Source organism: Gossypium arboreum, chromosome 5 (genome assembly GCF_025698485.1).
Source record: "Gossypium arboreum isolate Shixiya-1 chromosome 5, ASM2569848v2, whole genome shotgun sequence".
NCBI lineage: Eukaryota > Viridiplantae > Streptophyta > Magnoliopsida > Malvales > Malvaceae > Gossypium > Gossypium arboreum.
Genome location: NC_069074.1, coordinates 5,112,935 through 5,129,184, shown reverse-complemented (window position 1 = coordinate 5,129,184; position 16,250 = coordinate 5,112,935). Strand labels below are relative to the sequence as shown.

Below are 16,250 nucleotides of genomic sequence, written 5' to 3'. Positions count from 1 at the left end.
CTGGTCATTAGAATTTATTAAAATTTAAAATTAATATTATTTGAATCTAATTTTTATAAAAATACATCAACATTGAATATTCATTGTGTCAATAATTTTATTATAATTGATTTAGTTATAAATTCCAAATATATACACGGTTCAATTTTTTTAATATTAAATTATTATATACAGTTTTAATAACCAATATTAAAATATAAATATGTGCTTCAAATTTCATGCATTCAATCTATTAATTATTAATAATTAAATTTCATATATAATATATATCAAATATTTTTTAATAGATAAATGAGAAATATATTAAAGATATTAATGAAATCATACCAATTAATTTATTAATTTAGTTACTAATTATATCTTCTTCTTTTTCATTTTGTAGGAGCCTTATTTTTTATACAACTTTTCTTTACATTATCTTTTGTTTAGTAACTTTAACTTTCATTTTTTTTCTTTTTAATCTTTAAATGTATTGTAGCTTCTTTTTAGAGTAAAGCTAAATTCATAATTAGAGTAATATCAAATTATTCAAGTTTATTTTAAATATCAATTTTTTTGTCTTAATTTATATCGATTATAATTTAAACTATTATCATTATAAAAATTTAAATATTTATATTATTTTTACTTATGAAATGTTAGAAATTTTCTATCAATTTTAATATTTTAATTAATATATACAACCAAGAAAAAAATATAATATTTTGATAAAATTAAATAAAGTTTTAATTATTTTTATTTTAATGAATGACACAAGCAATATTAACAGATGGATAAAAATTTTATAGGGATACTAAAATATTAAAAAGATAAATAATTAAAAATATTTGTTAAAATTTTAAAATAATTTATAGAATAAAACAAAAATATATTATCAATGTACCAAATATTCACATTTAACTTAATTGAAATCGATAATAAAACTTGTATAAAAATATTTATATCAACCAATAAAAGTTTGCAATCTTTCAGAAAATAAGACTGAACTTACGGATAATGCTATCAAACTTTAAATAGTTAATTATATATATATATATATATATTTTTTTTTTTTTGCCTCTGACTACATCATGAAAAGAGTAACCTCCGTTTCCAATGCAAATTTCGCAGAAGCTTTTATAATTCCAAGGTTTTTTCCCTTTCATTGTTTACATTATATTTAAGTTTCAATTAATTTGCTGGTGAAAATATTCCAACCTTTAGAGTAAAAGTTAGAAAGCATTCATGAAGCCTATAAACAAATTCAACAGCTTTAGGAAAACAAAGATGAGAAAAGCATATGATCCAATTTTTAATAGCTATGAAAAAATGGAGGAAAAAAGAAAAGAGAAAAATAATTAATTTCTAAAAGCAATGTTTATAGTTCCAAAAACATTGTGATTTGTGTAAAATGAAAGTAGTTTTGTTTAAGAGGTTAAGTATTATTATTTCTTGCTTAATTCCAAAACCTGATACAAAGGTTTAGTAGTAGAACAAAAAGTTAGCCAAGATTGACATTAAAAGTGAACACTATATCCTTCTCAAAGCTAAAATAAAATGGTTTCAGTGTAAGGGTTTCTGCTTCTAACTCATTCAACCTTCTTGCTGGATTTGTCATCACTACCATCTTCAGACGTAACCGCAGTCTTCAACTCGTCAAACTCCAATAACTGCACATCATGTTAGCTCCTATTAACCGTATTGTAATCCAAATACAGACCATAATCATTTCATTGATCACATTCAAAGCTGAATAGTGAAATTTATCATATACCATAACCAAACTATAATCATTATTTAGGATCACAATTAATCCAACATTCTCCAGGTTTTTGTTTGTATCAAGCATAAGGTCCTCCTGTACCTCCATGGGCATTGAGTTCATTTTCTTAATTTTTACCAAGACTTGGACATGATTCCTTTCATAAACATTAAACCCGATTCTCAAACGCAAAATCCTACTTGTTGCTAGTCCTTGGAAAACGGGATAATGTAACAAACAAATTTTAACAAGGATCCATTTCTTATATAGAATTTTATGTAAAATGACAATCGCAAAAGAAATTGAATTAAAAATTCCATGCCAAGCAAATAATGCTAGAGAGAATCAAACAAGGGTGGAGAACAAACCGGTTTGACATCTCCATTCCATATACAGTGAGCAGCCAAGAATCCAATAACAGCCGGTACAATATACAAAAGTGCAGGCTGAAAGCACAATATACACAGAAGATTATCCAAATGATAAACCTTTCACCCAATACAGCCGTGCATGCATTAGCAGGACAAGATAAAACAGAGGATCAATGAATAGTTTACCTGTGCAGCTTGAAACCAGTTCATGACAACAATTGTAAGGACCAATCCTACTGTGTATCCCAAAAATGCACTCTTAAAATATTGGCTCCCTTTCCCTCTAGATACATCAAATCTCAATGCTAGGGCTACAAAAATGCCTGCAACGGAGAAATAAACCAATATAAAAATCCAGAATATTGATCATACCATACTCTGTTTCTCATAAAAACGTACATAATACTATGAGAACAAAGTTTTTAACGTTAAAAGGAATAATGATCAATCAAATTGGAATTAAAAGGGAAAATAATTATTTTTAACCAAGTCCTAAGTACGTGGTCAAATCATATTTCACTCAAGAATCAATAGCATGAGAAAAACACCATCAGCCGATAATATCACTGCACAGGAATCTTTGTCATCTGTCCTAACAGCCATGATGATAGAGCTATTGTTTTTTTTTTTTTTAAAACTCCACAATCAAACAAAATAAGTCAAATCAGCTTACAGAAGTAAATGAGATCATACTCTAGAAACAGAATGCTGTGTTAAATAGAATTCAAGCATATATGTGAATTTTTTTTAAAGGTAATTTAACAGGCTCTGCCCGAGGTTAAACGATAGTAATCTTTAAAATTTCAATGCATATCAAATGAAATATAGAGTTGTCAAAGACAAATGCGTCACAACGAAATACAATTAGGAAAGGAATCGGTCACTTAGATGTTTCCTGTTTCAAAATTCAAGATCTTAGAATACTTCTTTATTTAGTAAGAATAACTGCATAATAAAACAAGAAACACATAACCGCAGCCCAGGTCATAAAAACAGCATGCATTAGACCTCCCAACTAAAACCAGATTTAAAACATACCAGGAATTACAATGTCACCAAGTCCAAGCATGGAAAATGGTCGTGCAGAGTCTGCTGTTGGGAACAAAAGCTGCAGAAAGGTATTAAAGAAATCAGATCACCACAGCTAACAAATTTAATAATAAATTGAAAAATGAAGTACATATGTTGAAAAAAAGCTAACCAGGCTAAGTACTTTTAAATAAATAAAAGAACAGACCTTTATAGGAGCATCAAAAGACTTCGCCACACTGACCATCACAGGAGTGAAAAAAACCCAGAAAATATCATATACAAAAAGCCCAGCCTGCACAGCATAAAGAATGAAAAATTTATACCAAACAAAACATAGCTGAACATGAGCAGGCAAGTAAATAAGTAGTCAAATATAGCTTTGCAATTTGGCTAATCAGCAAAAGATAGCATTAAAGTTTGGCTAACCAGAGCAAATTAATAATACACTCAAAACACTCAAAGAAAGAAATTGTCAGCTTTAAATGTGAAATAGAAGCTGCAAGGAACAATTCAAATCTCCATCAGAACAGTTTGCTAAGAAAGGAAAGTGGGTCTATGGATCAAAACCTTAAGAATAAACTATAAAAGAGTAGTTTTTATTCAAAAGTCAAGATCAGCTAAAAAATGCAAGCTGTTTTTCTTTTCAAATTATCAAGCTAACTTATATTACTAACATGGAATAAATACATCCCATGAATAATCAACTAAAACCGCAAATCCACTTCTTACCAAGAGAATGGCACCAGTCTTAAATGATCCAAGAGAAAGCATTTCAATTCCCTGCAAAAACCAACAATAGAAACCTTCAGACAGAGCCTAGCTAATATGTGTATTCCACTTGACAAAAACAGCCATAAACCACAATAAACGGGAGGAAAAACGCAACAAGGTGGTGAAATATAGACAAATGAGAAATCATAGTGTCTTCATAAAATTATTAGAAGATTAAGAAAAAGAATACTTTCATAATGTTAGAACCGCTTAACTAAACCCTAGCCACAAATTTGACGGCATCAACAATATACTGATGTAAACTATTTCATAGGCAAAATCTAAAGAGATTTGACAGACCGAAGCAAATGATGAATCGAAATCTGTTAGACAATTTAAAACGCAACGGAAAAGGAACAGATTTTTCCTTTTTGTAATATGCTGATGCTCATACAGACGAACTTTTTGGCTAACAGAAATATGAACCTCCTATTTCAGCGTATGATTTGTGACACAAAATATACCTAAAAATATTGTTTTGTCTGGGTCTCATGGCAAAATCATAGAAAAGGAATTAGATATCAAGCACCAAATTAACTTATTGGCTAATAGTGTAGTCAATAAAATAAGAATTTCAGTCAAACCTGAATGCAGAAAGCAAGACCCAGAATATTATTAGCCAGCCAATGCTTCTGCGAGGCATACCATGCACAGAAAAAGGTTCCAGGGATTGCAGCTATGATCTGAGATCTTGTGAACTCAATCTCAAAAGCTGTTTAAGAATGTTTAAGAAAGGTGTAAGGAAATATATCACTCTGCAGTCTGCATAATGCAATCAAGGTATTATCAACTAGATCAAATAAGAATTTTAAGGAGTCAATCATGGACATAACCAGATATTGATGAACTAAACTTTAAACAGGAAAAATAACACCTTAAACTCAGAAATCTTCCGAAGAAGTTAGCATTCAACATATTCCAGTGAGCAGACCTGCCAACTTTATGCATCAAAAAAATCAGAGTGCTCAAAAACCTGACAATCAGAGAATTAATTCCATTTTGGATCTATGGAAATTCCAAGAGCCAATCCTTGGACAAAATTGAGCCAGAGCTTAAAAAGGCTGGATAACTTAAATGCACCAAGCAATCCTTTCTAATCAAATATCAAAGATGCATGCCTTGATAAAAGATGCCATAGTATGCCATAAGGAGATGTGGTTAAAGCAACAGTTATAACAAAAGTATGAATCAGAAGAAAGGAAGGTTACATACATTTCAAAACTCAAACAAATCCTCTAACAATTAAAATTGAATATATAAACTTCAAAAATTAATAAAAGAAAGGACCTACAGCGGAAGAATGGAAAACGCCAAATGATATGGTCCTCATTCCACTGCTTTGGCAAGAAGTGTTTTAATGCAGGCAATATTGTTGCCCTGAAAACAATGGCAGAAAGAATATATAAGATGATAACACAAACAAATATGACATCAGGTGAATTAATTGTATTAAGGTAAAATTTAGTATCAAATCTGTATGGAAAGAACATACGAAAGAGCAATGATTCCAAGCACAAAGAAATAGCATGTCAAGACAGCATTAACCAAGTCTTTCGATAAGAACTTGAACAGCAAGAAAAGTGATAACAACATTGCACTCCCAACAAATGGAAAACGCATAGCATGCTCCTTAGACATTGTCTCCTGTATGACAGACACATTGTCAGCCAATTTTAATCTACAGAACTTAATGACAGACAAGAAGGCGAAGAGTTAATTTAAATGCTATCATACTCACTGATGGGGGAGTTGGCTTTACAGAACGATAGCAGCCCACATATACTGCAAGGCATGCAGTCAAAATAACATTCAAATTAGGATCTACCTTCACTACAAGTGGTGCCAATGTCAACCCTGCATTTAGCAAATCAAGGATGCTACATTAGAAAGAGTCCAGCGTCTTAAGCACACATGTGGCACCTTAGAGATCTCACATCTAACAGTGACTCATAATAAGAGCATCCTAGTTCCACATATTCTCTAAACAAATCAGCCATATGCCCGGTGCATTCACTGATTGCTGCTTTTGCCTATTAGTTTTTGGTTCATAAAAAGTTGCTGAAAGGAAATGAAAGTGTAAAGAAAAATATCCTATTTGATTAAAAAAAAGCAGATGATAAAATGTAACACAAGTTATAACATGATTGTTTCATTATAAAATCAAACACAACAATTTTGTTAATTACTAATTATTAAAAACAAACAGATTTTGTGTCCAAGGCAGCAATCAAACAGAACATAAGATTTCAATTCTTTTTAAAGTTTTTCTTTTCCTTTTTTCAGAACTTCAAAGATTTGGGTGAAACGAAATGTAATCCCTTTTAATTCTCCACAAAAAATACATAACTTTATAAATAAAGCAACGATCATTCATGCCTTAAATAACAAAGCTACCCCGTCCTACCATTACACATTCCCAAATTTCACCCTCAAATCATTCTTTCCTATAAGTTCTCATTTTTTCTTTGCAACTAGAACCAGAAGATACATTAACTAACTAAATCCTCCCAGCTAGTACAAAACAAAATTAAACAACTGAATAAACTGAGCAGATATTATCCTAAAAAGACAAGAATTCTTTCAAATGCAAACCCAAAATGTAAATAATAAACTAAAATTAATCAAGAGTACATCAAAAACAGGCAAACCTGCTAAAGCCAAATTGGCAAGTCTTTCAGTGTTCTTCATCGTCGTCGTTTATTTTTAAATATAACAGCAACGAAGAATCGACCCTCTTTCTACCTACAACAAGAAGGAAAAAACTTATAATAAAATAAATCGAAACAATTTAATCAAGTAACAGGGATTGGAAATCAAAATTCAAATGGATTTCCTAGTAAAATTAGGGATTAGAACCTTTGATCTTATTCTCCTTTCTTTCTCTCTCAAACGGTCGATGGAGTTTTGCAGATCGGAGAAAAAAATATATTTGTCTGAATTCTTTCTCTCAGATGAAATCTTTATAGATTTTTTTTCTTTTTTCTTTTTTCTTTTATAAAGATAGTCTTATTATATTTCACTCAAAGCTGGAGTAAATTTGTTGCTAAACTCCATGGTGCTGTCATTTTGAATGTTGTGACAGCCAATAGAAATTGAAGATGTGGCTTGAAATTTTGAAAAACGGGATTTTGCGGGTATTAGATCCACTCGTGGCGCAAGATGATTGGATTTGGTAGTGCATTGGTGCATTGCTGTTACAGTCAATGCTTGTTAATTAACATTGGAGGGTGAAAAAACTGAAATGCACCGCATCAAGTCATAAGGAAGTTGACATTCGAATGAGGTGCCATCACCAATAAGATTTTGCCAAGTCAACTTACAAAATATCTGTCTTTCCACGTTTTACTTTTTGATCTCCAAGGCGAAGCAGGCTAGCGGCAATTTTTTTTTTTTTTCTTTTCAAAACTTCAAAATGAAAATCACATTAAATCCAATCTGGTGATAGTTTTACTTGTATGTAATTTGATAAAATAAGTTTAATTTTGTGTAATTAATTTTATTAGCTTTTATCTAAATCCAAAATATCACTTTGCTTTACACTAATTTTCATTTCAATTTCACTAACAAATTTAATAATGCGGGTTTTCCTTTAATCATCAATATTTGAAATAAACTGAATAATTAATTTGAAACCATTTGAGTTTAAACTGAATGTCTTTTAAAATATTAATTTAATTAAATATTGTCTATTAGTATAAAAAATAATGCCCACAACATAAAATTACAAGTGAACTACAAACATAATTTAACAAAGTGAAACTCGAATGACGAGGATTGACCCCTAAAATATAAATTTTTTATTTAGGTCTTTTTATAATTTATAAAATTTTAAATTTATAATGATAAAATTACATTTTAATCTTAAAAATAATAAAATTAAATTTAATCTTTTAAAAATTATAAAATATAAGTTAAAATAGTAAAATTATAATTTTATTATCATAAAAATATATTTTTTAAGTCTAACCCACTTAAAAGAATTTCTGGCTTTCCCTACACCCAATTTGTTTTGATATTATATCTTGTTATTGTATCTAGGATCATGATAAAGTATACAATTACCTTTTGCTATATAAATATTTATCATATTCTTATATTTGTTTTCTAATTTGTGTGTGAAACACTTGTAATAATTTTACCATCTAAGATATATAATTATATTACCGTGATAGTTTTCTTTTAATATTTTTAGTTTAAATTTGATAAAATGTCATTGTGATAATTCAATTTATATGTTTTCAATATCAATGTACTTTCAATACAAAATATATCACACTAACATATTCACCTTCCGATTATAACCTTTTAAAGAATTAGAGTTAATAATTAAAACACTCTAAACATATTAAATATCAATGAGGTTAACCCAGGCTCGAATTTAGTAATAGTTCTTGTTTTAAGATGTAAACTTTTTTAGTTCAAGTTAGTTAATAAACTTGGCAGTTATTCTTATATTGGAGCATGAGTTGGGTAATTATTTTCACGTAAGGGTTTAAACAATGACTAAACTGAAAAATTTTCAAGCATTAATATGGAAAAAAATTACCAAATTTAAGCAATGATTACCAAATTTAGAAACTAACTTAGACCTAAGAAAAACTTCAAACCCTAACATGAAAATATTTCCTAAGTTTAAACCTCAAATAATACATTAACCTATGTAAATATATTGATGTGTCTTTCAAAATCACTTCATGATTAAAAAAAAAAAAAGAAAAAGAAAGAAACTAATGTCACTTGTGCAAGGGACTGTAACTCGTGTTTCTCCCTCCAACTCTCCTCTTCCTTTTTTTCCTTTTCTCTCCATGTTTTCTGAAAATGTAAGTGCCACAGTTTTGGAGTGGCCGTCATAGAGTTTTGGGTAAGCTTAATTGGTGGAATTGTCAAATTCCCCCTCATGAAGGGGTTCACTATGCATGCCTTCTTATGGGACCCTTTTCTCCCCTGTATCTTGGGCACACTTGCTCTAATGCTCATCGCAATTGTTGGTAGCCTTTGTGATAAATGGGTTGTGGGCCTATGTTGACCCGCATCACGAATCTAAATCCACTTGTTGAATTACAAATTTAAGATATAAAATTTTATATAGTTAAGATTAAAAAATGTAGTTCAAACATTTAAATAATTAATTGAGTTAAAGAATTTTTAAAGTATTATAATTATAAATAAAGTACACTCATAAGTGCAATGTAAATATAAATACACAACTATAATATAAAATTAAATTAATACAAGCAATACAAATAAAATCAAAATAAAATTTGAAAATAAGTCATTTTAATCTTACTAACACAGCCAAAGCCTTACTATTAGCTACGTACCTTCAATAATGGGAGAAAGAAAATATGGATGTGTTTATGTGTTGGGTTTTAAATCGGCATTTATTTTTATTTTAAAGTTATTATACAACATACCAATAAACAACATAAGATAAACTTAATTAATATACCAATACTAAAATAGACAATCATAATATTAGGTAGATTATTATTTTATGAAACGTGACTTTCGTTTGTAGAAAAATAAATAAAATATTATTTTTAAAGGTTATTTTAAAATATTTTCGTTTACATTGAGTGGAATTATTTAAATAGAGTGGAGAAAATAACATTATTTTATTAACTTATTCAGATTATATTAATCCAACAAATATTTCATTGATTGAAGCTGTGTTTTGTAACATACGTAATCATGCCATAAAAAGTTTCATTGTCTCATATAATTACATTATTAAACTAACCATTTGTTGACCAAAACATCTATAAAAAGATTTAATCACTTTAATTATAGTCTAATACAGTAAAGCTCCTATATATTATAATATATGGTTAGAAATGGTCCAAAAAAGAAAAAAGAGTACAGTAAAAGTGAATGATTGATGGAGAGGCAACCACGCCTTTGGTTTCAGATATTCAACCTTCCGTATTTAGGTAGGTTTGATTGATTAAGATTCATGCAACCGGTGCTGGGACAAGACAAAGTATCTTTTTATCATTCCACGACACTGCAGCAGCTGCTGCTTATTTATTTATTTTCTTGACTCTAAGCATTATAATGATACTTATTCCACCTCTGTTTTCTTGGCATATTTTCCATTGCATTTATATGAAATAGATTATAGCATGTCATCCAATTTTATGGTTATTAGAAATTAAGTAAAATTTTTCTGAAAACGAAAAAAGAGAGTAATATTTAATTAGAAATTTGATTATTCAAATTAAAAATTCGATAGAGTTGTTTTTTCTTTAAAATAGTATTTTGTATATTGATATATTTTTTAATTTTCATAAATAAAGTTGAAAAATTGTCATGTGTTATTTTTATATATATTTATTTAAAAAATTAGTGTATATTATAAGATACTTATCATTACTCTAATTTTATTTGAGAAGTTATTTAAAAGTATAAAATGAAATTTTAAAAATTTGGACCACGAATTTTCTATTATCCAAATACCTTACTAAAATAACTATTTTAATAATACGTAAGTAAAAGGAAATAATTCATTTGCACATGTCAAGAAATGATCATGTTATTGGTTGCCCCAATTCAAGGCAAAACCTTAACATTGTCATGATTGTTTATTAAAATTGACTTCTAACGAACGTAAAGTATCAAAATTGATTAAAATTGGAAAATAAAGTCGGTAGTGGGCCGTATTCAACGTTCAAACACATAAGCAGGTAAAAGGTTTATCCATACTACCACGTAATTGCATATCTGTATTTCATGTCTCCATGCATATTGTGGAAACCATAATTATACATATACATTCCTTAGCTACATTAACGTTACAACAAACCACATTTAACTTAAAACACATACAATTTTATTACTGACAACTACATTATTTTATGAATTATAAAAGTAATAAATTATTAATATTGTTGGTAAAAACTATGAGTATTTAATTTAAAATTTATTCTGCATGTGTGGGATTTAATTTAGTATATTGAATTTTAATTATTAATTTGTTTATGTTATACGTTAATTATTTTTACTTGATAATAATTACTCATTTGTAAGAGATTTAAAATTCAAAGATTATTGTGATGTCTTTTAATATAAATATGATTGCAATGTTAAAAGCGGGTTTTTGTGTTTTTGTGCTCTTTTTGAAGGACGAGGGTTTTTGTGTTAAAAACGTGATTTCCTTTTGGCGTTAAAAACATGATTTGACCACCAAAATAGAACATCAGCAAAAATGATGTTTTTACGAACAATTTTATTATTCCCAATTTTGTACAATGTTAAATACATATTTATTTTTAATGTCGAACCAAAAATGCTATGTTTCATATGTATATTATATATATGTATTTTTCGTTTTCGTTTTAGCAGGTGTTTATAAAATTCAAATCTGCATTATTTTTAAAAAATATATAAAATTATCTAAGTTTCATTGAACATAATGCTAGACATGACATTAAAAAAAAAGGTGACTTTTGGATTAGTTGAAATAATAAATGTTTTAAAGAGACAGAAATAACCCCACACGATGTAGAGAGGTGAAAAGAGAAGGGTTTAGTCAAAAGCCGGCATTGTTGACCGCCAACTAATCCCTCCCCATCAAACACTGCGACAGAACAAAAATGGACTTTCTCCAAGTCAATTCTTCACCCTTCTTTTCTGACATATACTATGGAACCCTTCTTCTTGTTTGCTTTCTCTTATTAGTATAAATACACGCATCAATCCTTAACCTTCTCTCTCTGTCTCTATTTCTTTCATCGTTTTCTCCCACATTACCTCATCTATCTATATTAATGGGCAATTCAGTAGCTCCATGTTTCCAGCCAAATCAAAGCTCGAGGTCTTCTTCTTCTTCTTCAGTGAAGCTCATCTTCTGGGAAGGAAATACAAGAACCCTAACCGGAAACCACATCGCCGGCGAGGTCATGTTTGAGTTTCCGGACATGATGGTTTGCCATGCAGACTCCTTCTTTATCGGTCACCCCATCCCAGCTCTATCCATGGACGATCGTCTCATGCCTGGCCAAACTTACTTTGTTCTCCCTCTCGATCGCTTTGCATGCAAAGTGTTGTCAGCTTCATCTCTTGCAGCTTTGAACTCTAAGTCCAGCCCTAAACCTACTCCCATCAACTTCGGTGCTTGCCCTTTCGAGCACGTTAAAGGCGCCAACGGTAGGGTTTTGATCAAGGTAGTGCCTGAGTTTATAACAAGCTTGATTGTTAAAAGCAAGGAAGAAGATAGTGAAATTGGGAGCAGTGGGAATAGTTTCCTCTGCAGCACACCGGAGCTGAAGAAGCATTATCAGAATTTGGTGGGGTCTAAACAACAAGATTGGTCGCCTAAACTGGAGACAATTTCAGAGTATAAGATCAGGTTTTCACCTTGCAGGTTCATAGGGTTGGAATGGAAACAAAGGGAGAATCAATTCTGATTTAATTATACTTCCTTATTTCCATTAAAGGTAGAAGGCCATATATATATATATATATATATATATATATATATATAAGGATTATTCTTCTTTTTGATTTAATGTTCCAATTTTGTTGGAAGATTTTGTGCCCTTTTTAACTGTAAGATACATGAAATTTTATATCAGAGATAGCTCTTAATCTAATATACTTGTAAATTAATCCGTTAAATTCTTGAATTTCCCATCAATGTTCTTGTAGATTTACTTGTCACTAACAACAATCGGTGGAATTTGAGTGAAAATCATGTGGATTAACCATGCATGTTGCAGGAGCCAGGTGGTGGTTGCATATATTTGCTGCTGCAATTTTAAGGGGGCTAGCTTTTTGTTAGGATGCTTTGCATACTGTAAGGAAAAGCTAATTAGATCAAACGTATGAACGATGATTGCGCAAAATTAAGAAAATGGAAAACTAATTCTGCCTGTAAAATTAAGAAAGAGGATTGCATGCCCTAAATGTTTTATTAGAAGCTGAAATTAAATGCTAAATTCTTAGCACATTTTGAGTGTTTGAAGAAACCGACTGTACAGATACCTTATCCACACATCGGACTGGTCCCTAGTTGTTGACAATTACAAATAATTAAGAAGCAAATTAGAGGGGAAGAAAAAAAAATGATAACATAAAGAGGCTAATTGCGACACATTCTTGTGTCTGTGAAATTTACATACTTAGTAAAAGAAATATATACTATATATGAAATATGTAGATAAGTTTTATGTACACTCTACTGTTTTTTTTTAGCTCACATTAAAATATAAGTTTTATATGAAATATATACTTAATAAATTTTTTACTTAAAATACAGTGGTTGAGCCTTAGCTTAATAATTGTTCTCGTTGGCGTTGCAATAACGAGAGAAAAATATAGAATTTAATATGTTTAAACACATATCATCTACTTTTTAAGGATTTTGTAGGAGAATGAATAATAATAGGATTTGTATAAAATTAAACAATATAAATACTGAATTTATAAATAAATTTGGTTATAATCAATTAGCATCACAACCACATTTATCTAAGTATGTGCACGTTTTTGCAGTTTTTACGCAGCAATAACTGCAACTTAGACTTATTCAAAGTTGATACATCTATTTGATTTGATGCATTTAATATGTACAAATCAAGTTTTAATCCAGCTTTTGATATTGTTGGTTAAGTTTAAAGTTTTGAATCTTTAATTATTTAGATTTGAGTGTTATTATACATAATTTTGATGTGTAAGTGTTGAAGCTCATTGTATGGATTTAACTACTTGTAAATTTAATCTATTTATAATAATAAAAATAATTTATATTAGGGTCATTTTGAAAATATAGATTCTTGACACAAATAAACTAGTGTCACGTCATTAAATTTTAAAACATATAAAAATTATTACATATACACTCATTTATATTTATTTAAATTACTTGAAAATATTTAAAATTTTAGAAAAAATGAAAATAAGTTGAAATTATATGAAAAAATAAAACATAAGCAAAAAGGAAATTTTAAAATGTTGAAATCAATAAATAAAAATTAAAAATATGAATAAAAATCGTAAAATTTAGAATCTACTATAAAATAAGTTTAATTCTATTAAATTGATACTTAAACATTATGTATTTTAATATTTAAATAAATTTTATAAATATTGAACACACATAATTTTAAAATTGAATTATAATTTAACTCAATTCATAAATAAATAAATAAATAAAAAGTCTTATAATGTTGTTTAAAGAAAAGTCCATTATAACTCTACAAGTCATTTGATGGTCTTTAGGTTTTAAAAATAAACTATACTATTAGTCACTAAATTATAGATAAGTTTTTGTTTTGATTAGTTAACTAAAAATATTACAATTTGGTTACTAAATTATTCAAAATATTTTATTTTAAGTCATGGAATTTTAAAGTCGATGTTATCGACTTTCTCTATTTATATTGTTTACATCAATCGAGAACTCTTTTTTCTCTTCTTTTCTACAATTTAATTTGTTTTTCATGAAATAGTTTTGGACGTCACAAAATTAGAAACCAAAATTATAACAAAATTTTTCTCCAATCTCGGACATTGATTATCATAATGATATGAATTTAAGACATGTTATTCTACTAATTGATAAGTACATTCTACCGTACCGGTTATTGAATTATCACTTAAAATTTACTGGCGGAACTTAAAAATATTTTAATAACCTAGTGATTTAAACAAAAACTTATAAATAATTTAATAACTTAAATAAAAATTTTAAATAGTTTAATGATAAAACAAAAATTGATTCTGATGATGTAATTTAGAAAAAGGTAAAATGAAATTGTTAAGGCAAACCGACATATAGAAAGTTGGAACATTAAATACATGGTGGCAGATATGGAAAGCTGTTGTTGAAACTTCCCTTGGGCGTCAAATTGTGACGGCCAACGCTATTTGAGGGAAAACAAAATAATCATAAACGGCAGGCAATTCTGGCATTGTCTGTACGTCTCCCGCAACCCCAACTCCTACTTGAAAAGTAATCACACTCTTAAATACAAAAGTGCCGAGTGTTGACCTATTTACTTGTTAAAAATTATTTAAACCTTCTTTTGTTTCAAAAAAATACATTAATGGATTTAGTTTTATTAAATTCAAGGTGCCTTACATTTTTTGAATATTTAATTCCTTCCTCCTCTCATCTTGTTCAATGAAAACTATAATTTTTTTACCTAAATTCTATTATCTTACTATTGTCTAATGAATAATGTATATATTCAGATTTCATGATTATTTCTAAATAATATTAATTTTAAGATTTAAACTCATATTTAAAAAAAAACAATATATTCTTAATTGATTAGTGCGATATCATTGACTAACCTTTAAATTTTATATCGGCCTCACCTTAGACCGCATTCGTTATGGCTCTTCCTTTGCCATGACTTGACCCATTCTAATTTCCAAGGCCTAAGCCCAACCTAGCACATCGTAGTGGGTCCTTCCTAATACCCTTTTTGCTAGCCCGCCACGTTATTACCGTGGAGGAAGAGATTAGCTGTTTCGTAATTTACCTTAAGATGAGAAAACCAACTCTGTGACTTCTCTTCCGTATCATAATTTACCTTAAGGTGAGAAAATAAATATCGTTGGTGTCGCGGGACACCCTTCAAACCAATTCACATGGGTGGTTTAGCATATACAGCTTTTGAACATTTCTTACTTAGGTCCTTCAATTTTAAACTTTATTTTAATTTTAACATTGCTTGGTAGTTTGAAGATTTTATTTTATTTTATTTAGTCATTACTTTTAATATTTTTAATTTAGTTTGCTTCTTATATGGTTCTTTTAATTATTAAAGCCTTTGTATGTATATGACGAATATTCAATTTGATTAATTAATCAAAAGTAAAATTATTGTACAATTAAATTAATCTATATTAAAAGAGACATGTAAATAGACCTAACTTAATATATATATATATACTGAATATTCACCATATACGTACAAAGCCTTTAAAAATTAAAAGGACCATATAAGATGCAAACTCATTTCAAAATTATTAAAAGCAATGACTAAATCAAAAAAAAGTTTAAACTAAAAATTAATGTTAGAATTAAAGTAAAATTTAAAACTGAATGACCTAAATGAGAAATATCTCAAAACTCTATATGCTAAACTCAGCTACATAAATTGGTTTGGAGTAGATTTATTCATGGGCCGGATCAATCCGTCCAAAAATTGAGAGGGTTTGGATAAAAATATGGTTTAAAAAATGAACTTAGACAAAAAAAATAAGGCTCGTTTAGTAAATGGGTTAGACCTCGGGTAAGGCCTTTTTTGTCTTGGCCCGGCTCGAATATGCAAAAAAAAAAGTTACTTTTCCTACTATTTTATTTTTTGCTATTTTCTTGGTATTTT

The 16,250-nt window shown here is 28.8% G+C and overlaps 2 protein-coding genes across 2 annotated transcripts; one reads left to right on the top strand and one right to left on the bottom strand.

Annotated features, from left to right (window-relative positions):
• Nucleotides 1–1,400: 1,400 nt before the first annotated feature.
• LOC108489881 (signal peptide peptidase-like) lies at nucleotides 1,401–6,917 on the bottom strand. The gene is made up of 12 exons (XM_017794599.2): nucleotides 6,772–6,917; nucleotides 6,564–6,657; nucleotides 5,654–5,769; nucleotides 5,408–5,559; nucleotides 5,207–5,292; nucleotides 4,500–4,627; nucleotides 3,874–3,924; nucleotides 3,350–3,436; nucleotides 3,151–3,220; nucleotides 2,299–2,435; nucleotides 2,110–2,187; nucleotides 1,401–1,649 (listed from the first exon to the last, which is right to left on the bottom strand). The coding sequence occupies exons 2-12, from the start codon at nucleotides 6,601–6,603 to the stop codon at nucleotides 1,569–1,571; spliced, it is 1,026 nt and encodes a 341-aa protein (XP_017650088.1). The 5' UTR covers nucleotides 6,604–6,657; nucleotides 6,772–6,917; the 3' UTR covers nucleotides 1,401–1,568.
• A 4,605-nt stretch (nucleotides 6,918–11,522) lies between these two features.
• Nucleotides 11,523–12,522, top strand: LOC108451014 (uncharacterized). The gene has a single exon (XM_017748752.2). It carries the CDS (start codon nucleotides 11,682–11,684, stop codon nucleotides 12,318–12,320), a length of 639 nt encoding a protein of 212 aa, XP_017604241.1. The 5' UTR covers nucleotides 11,523–11,681; the 3' UTR covers nucleotides 12,321–12,522.
• Nucleotides 12,523–16,250: the final 3,728 nt, after the last annotated feature.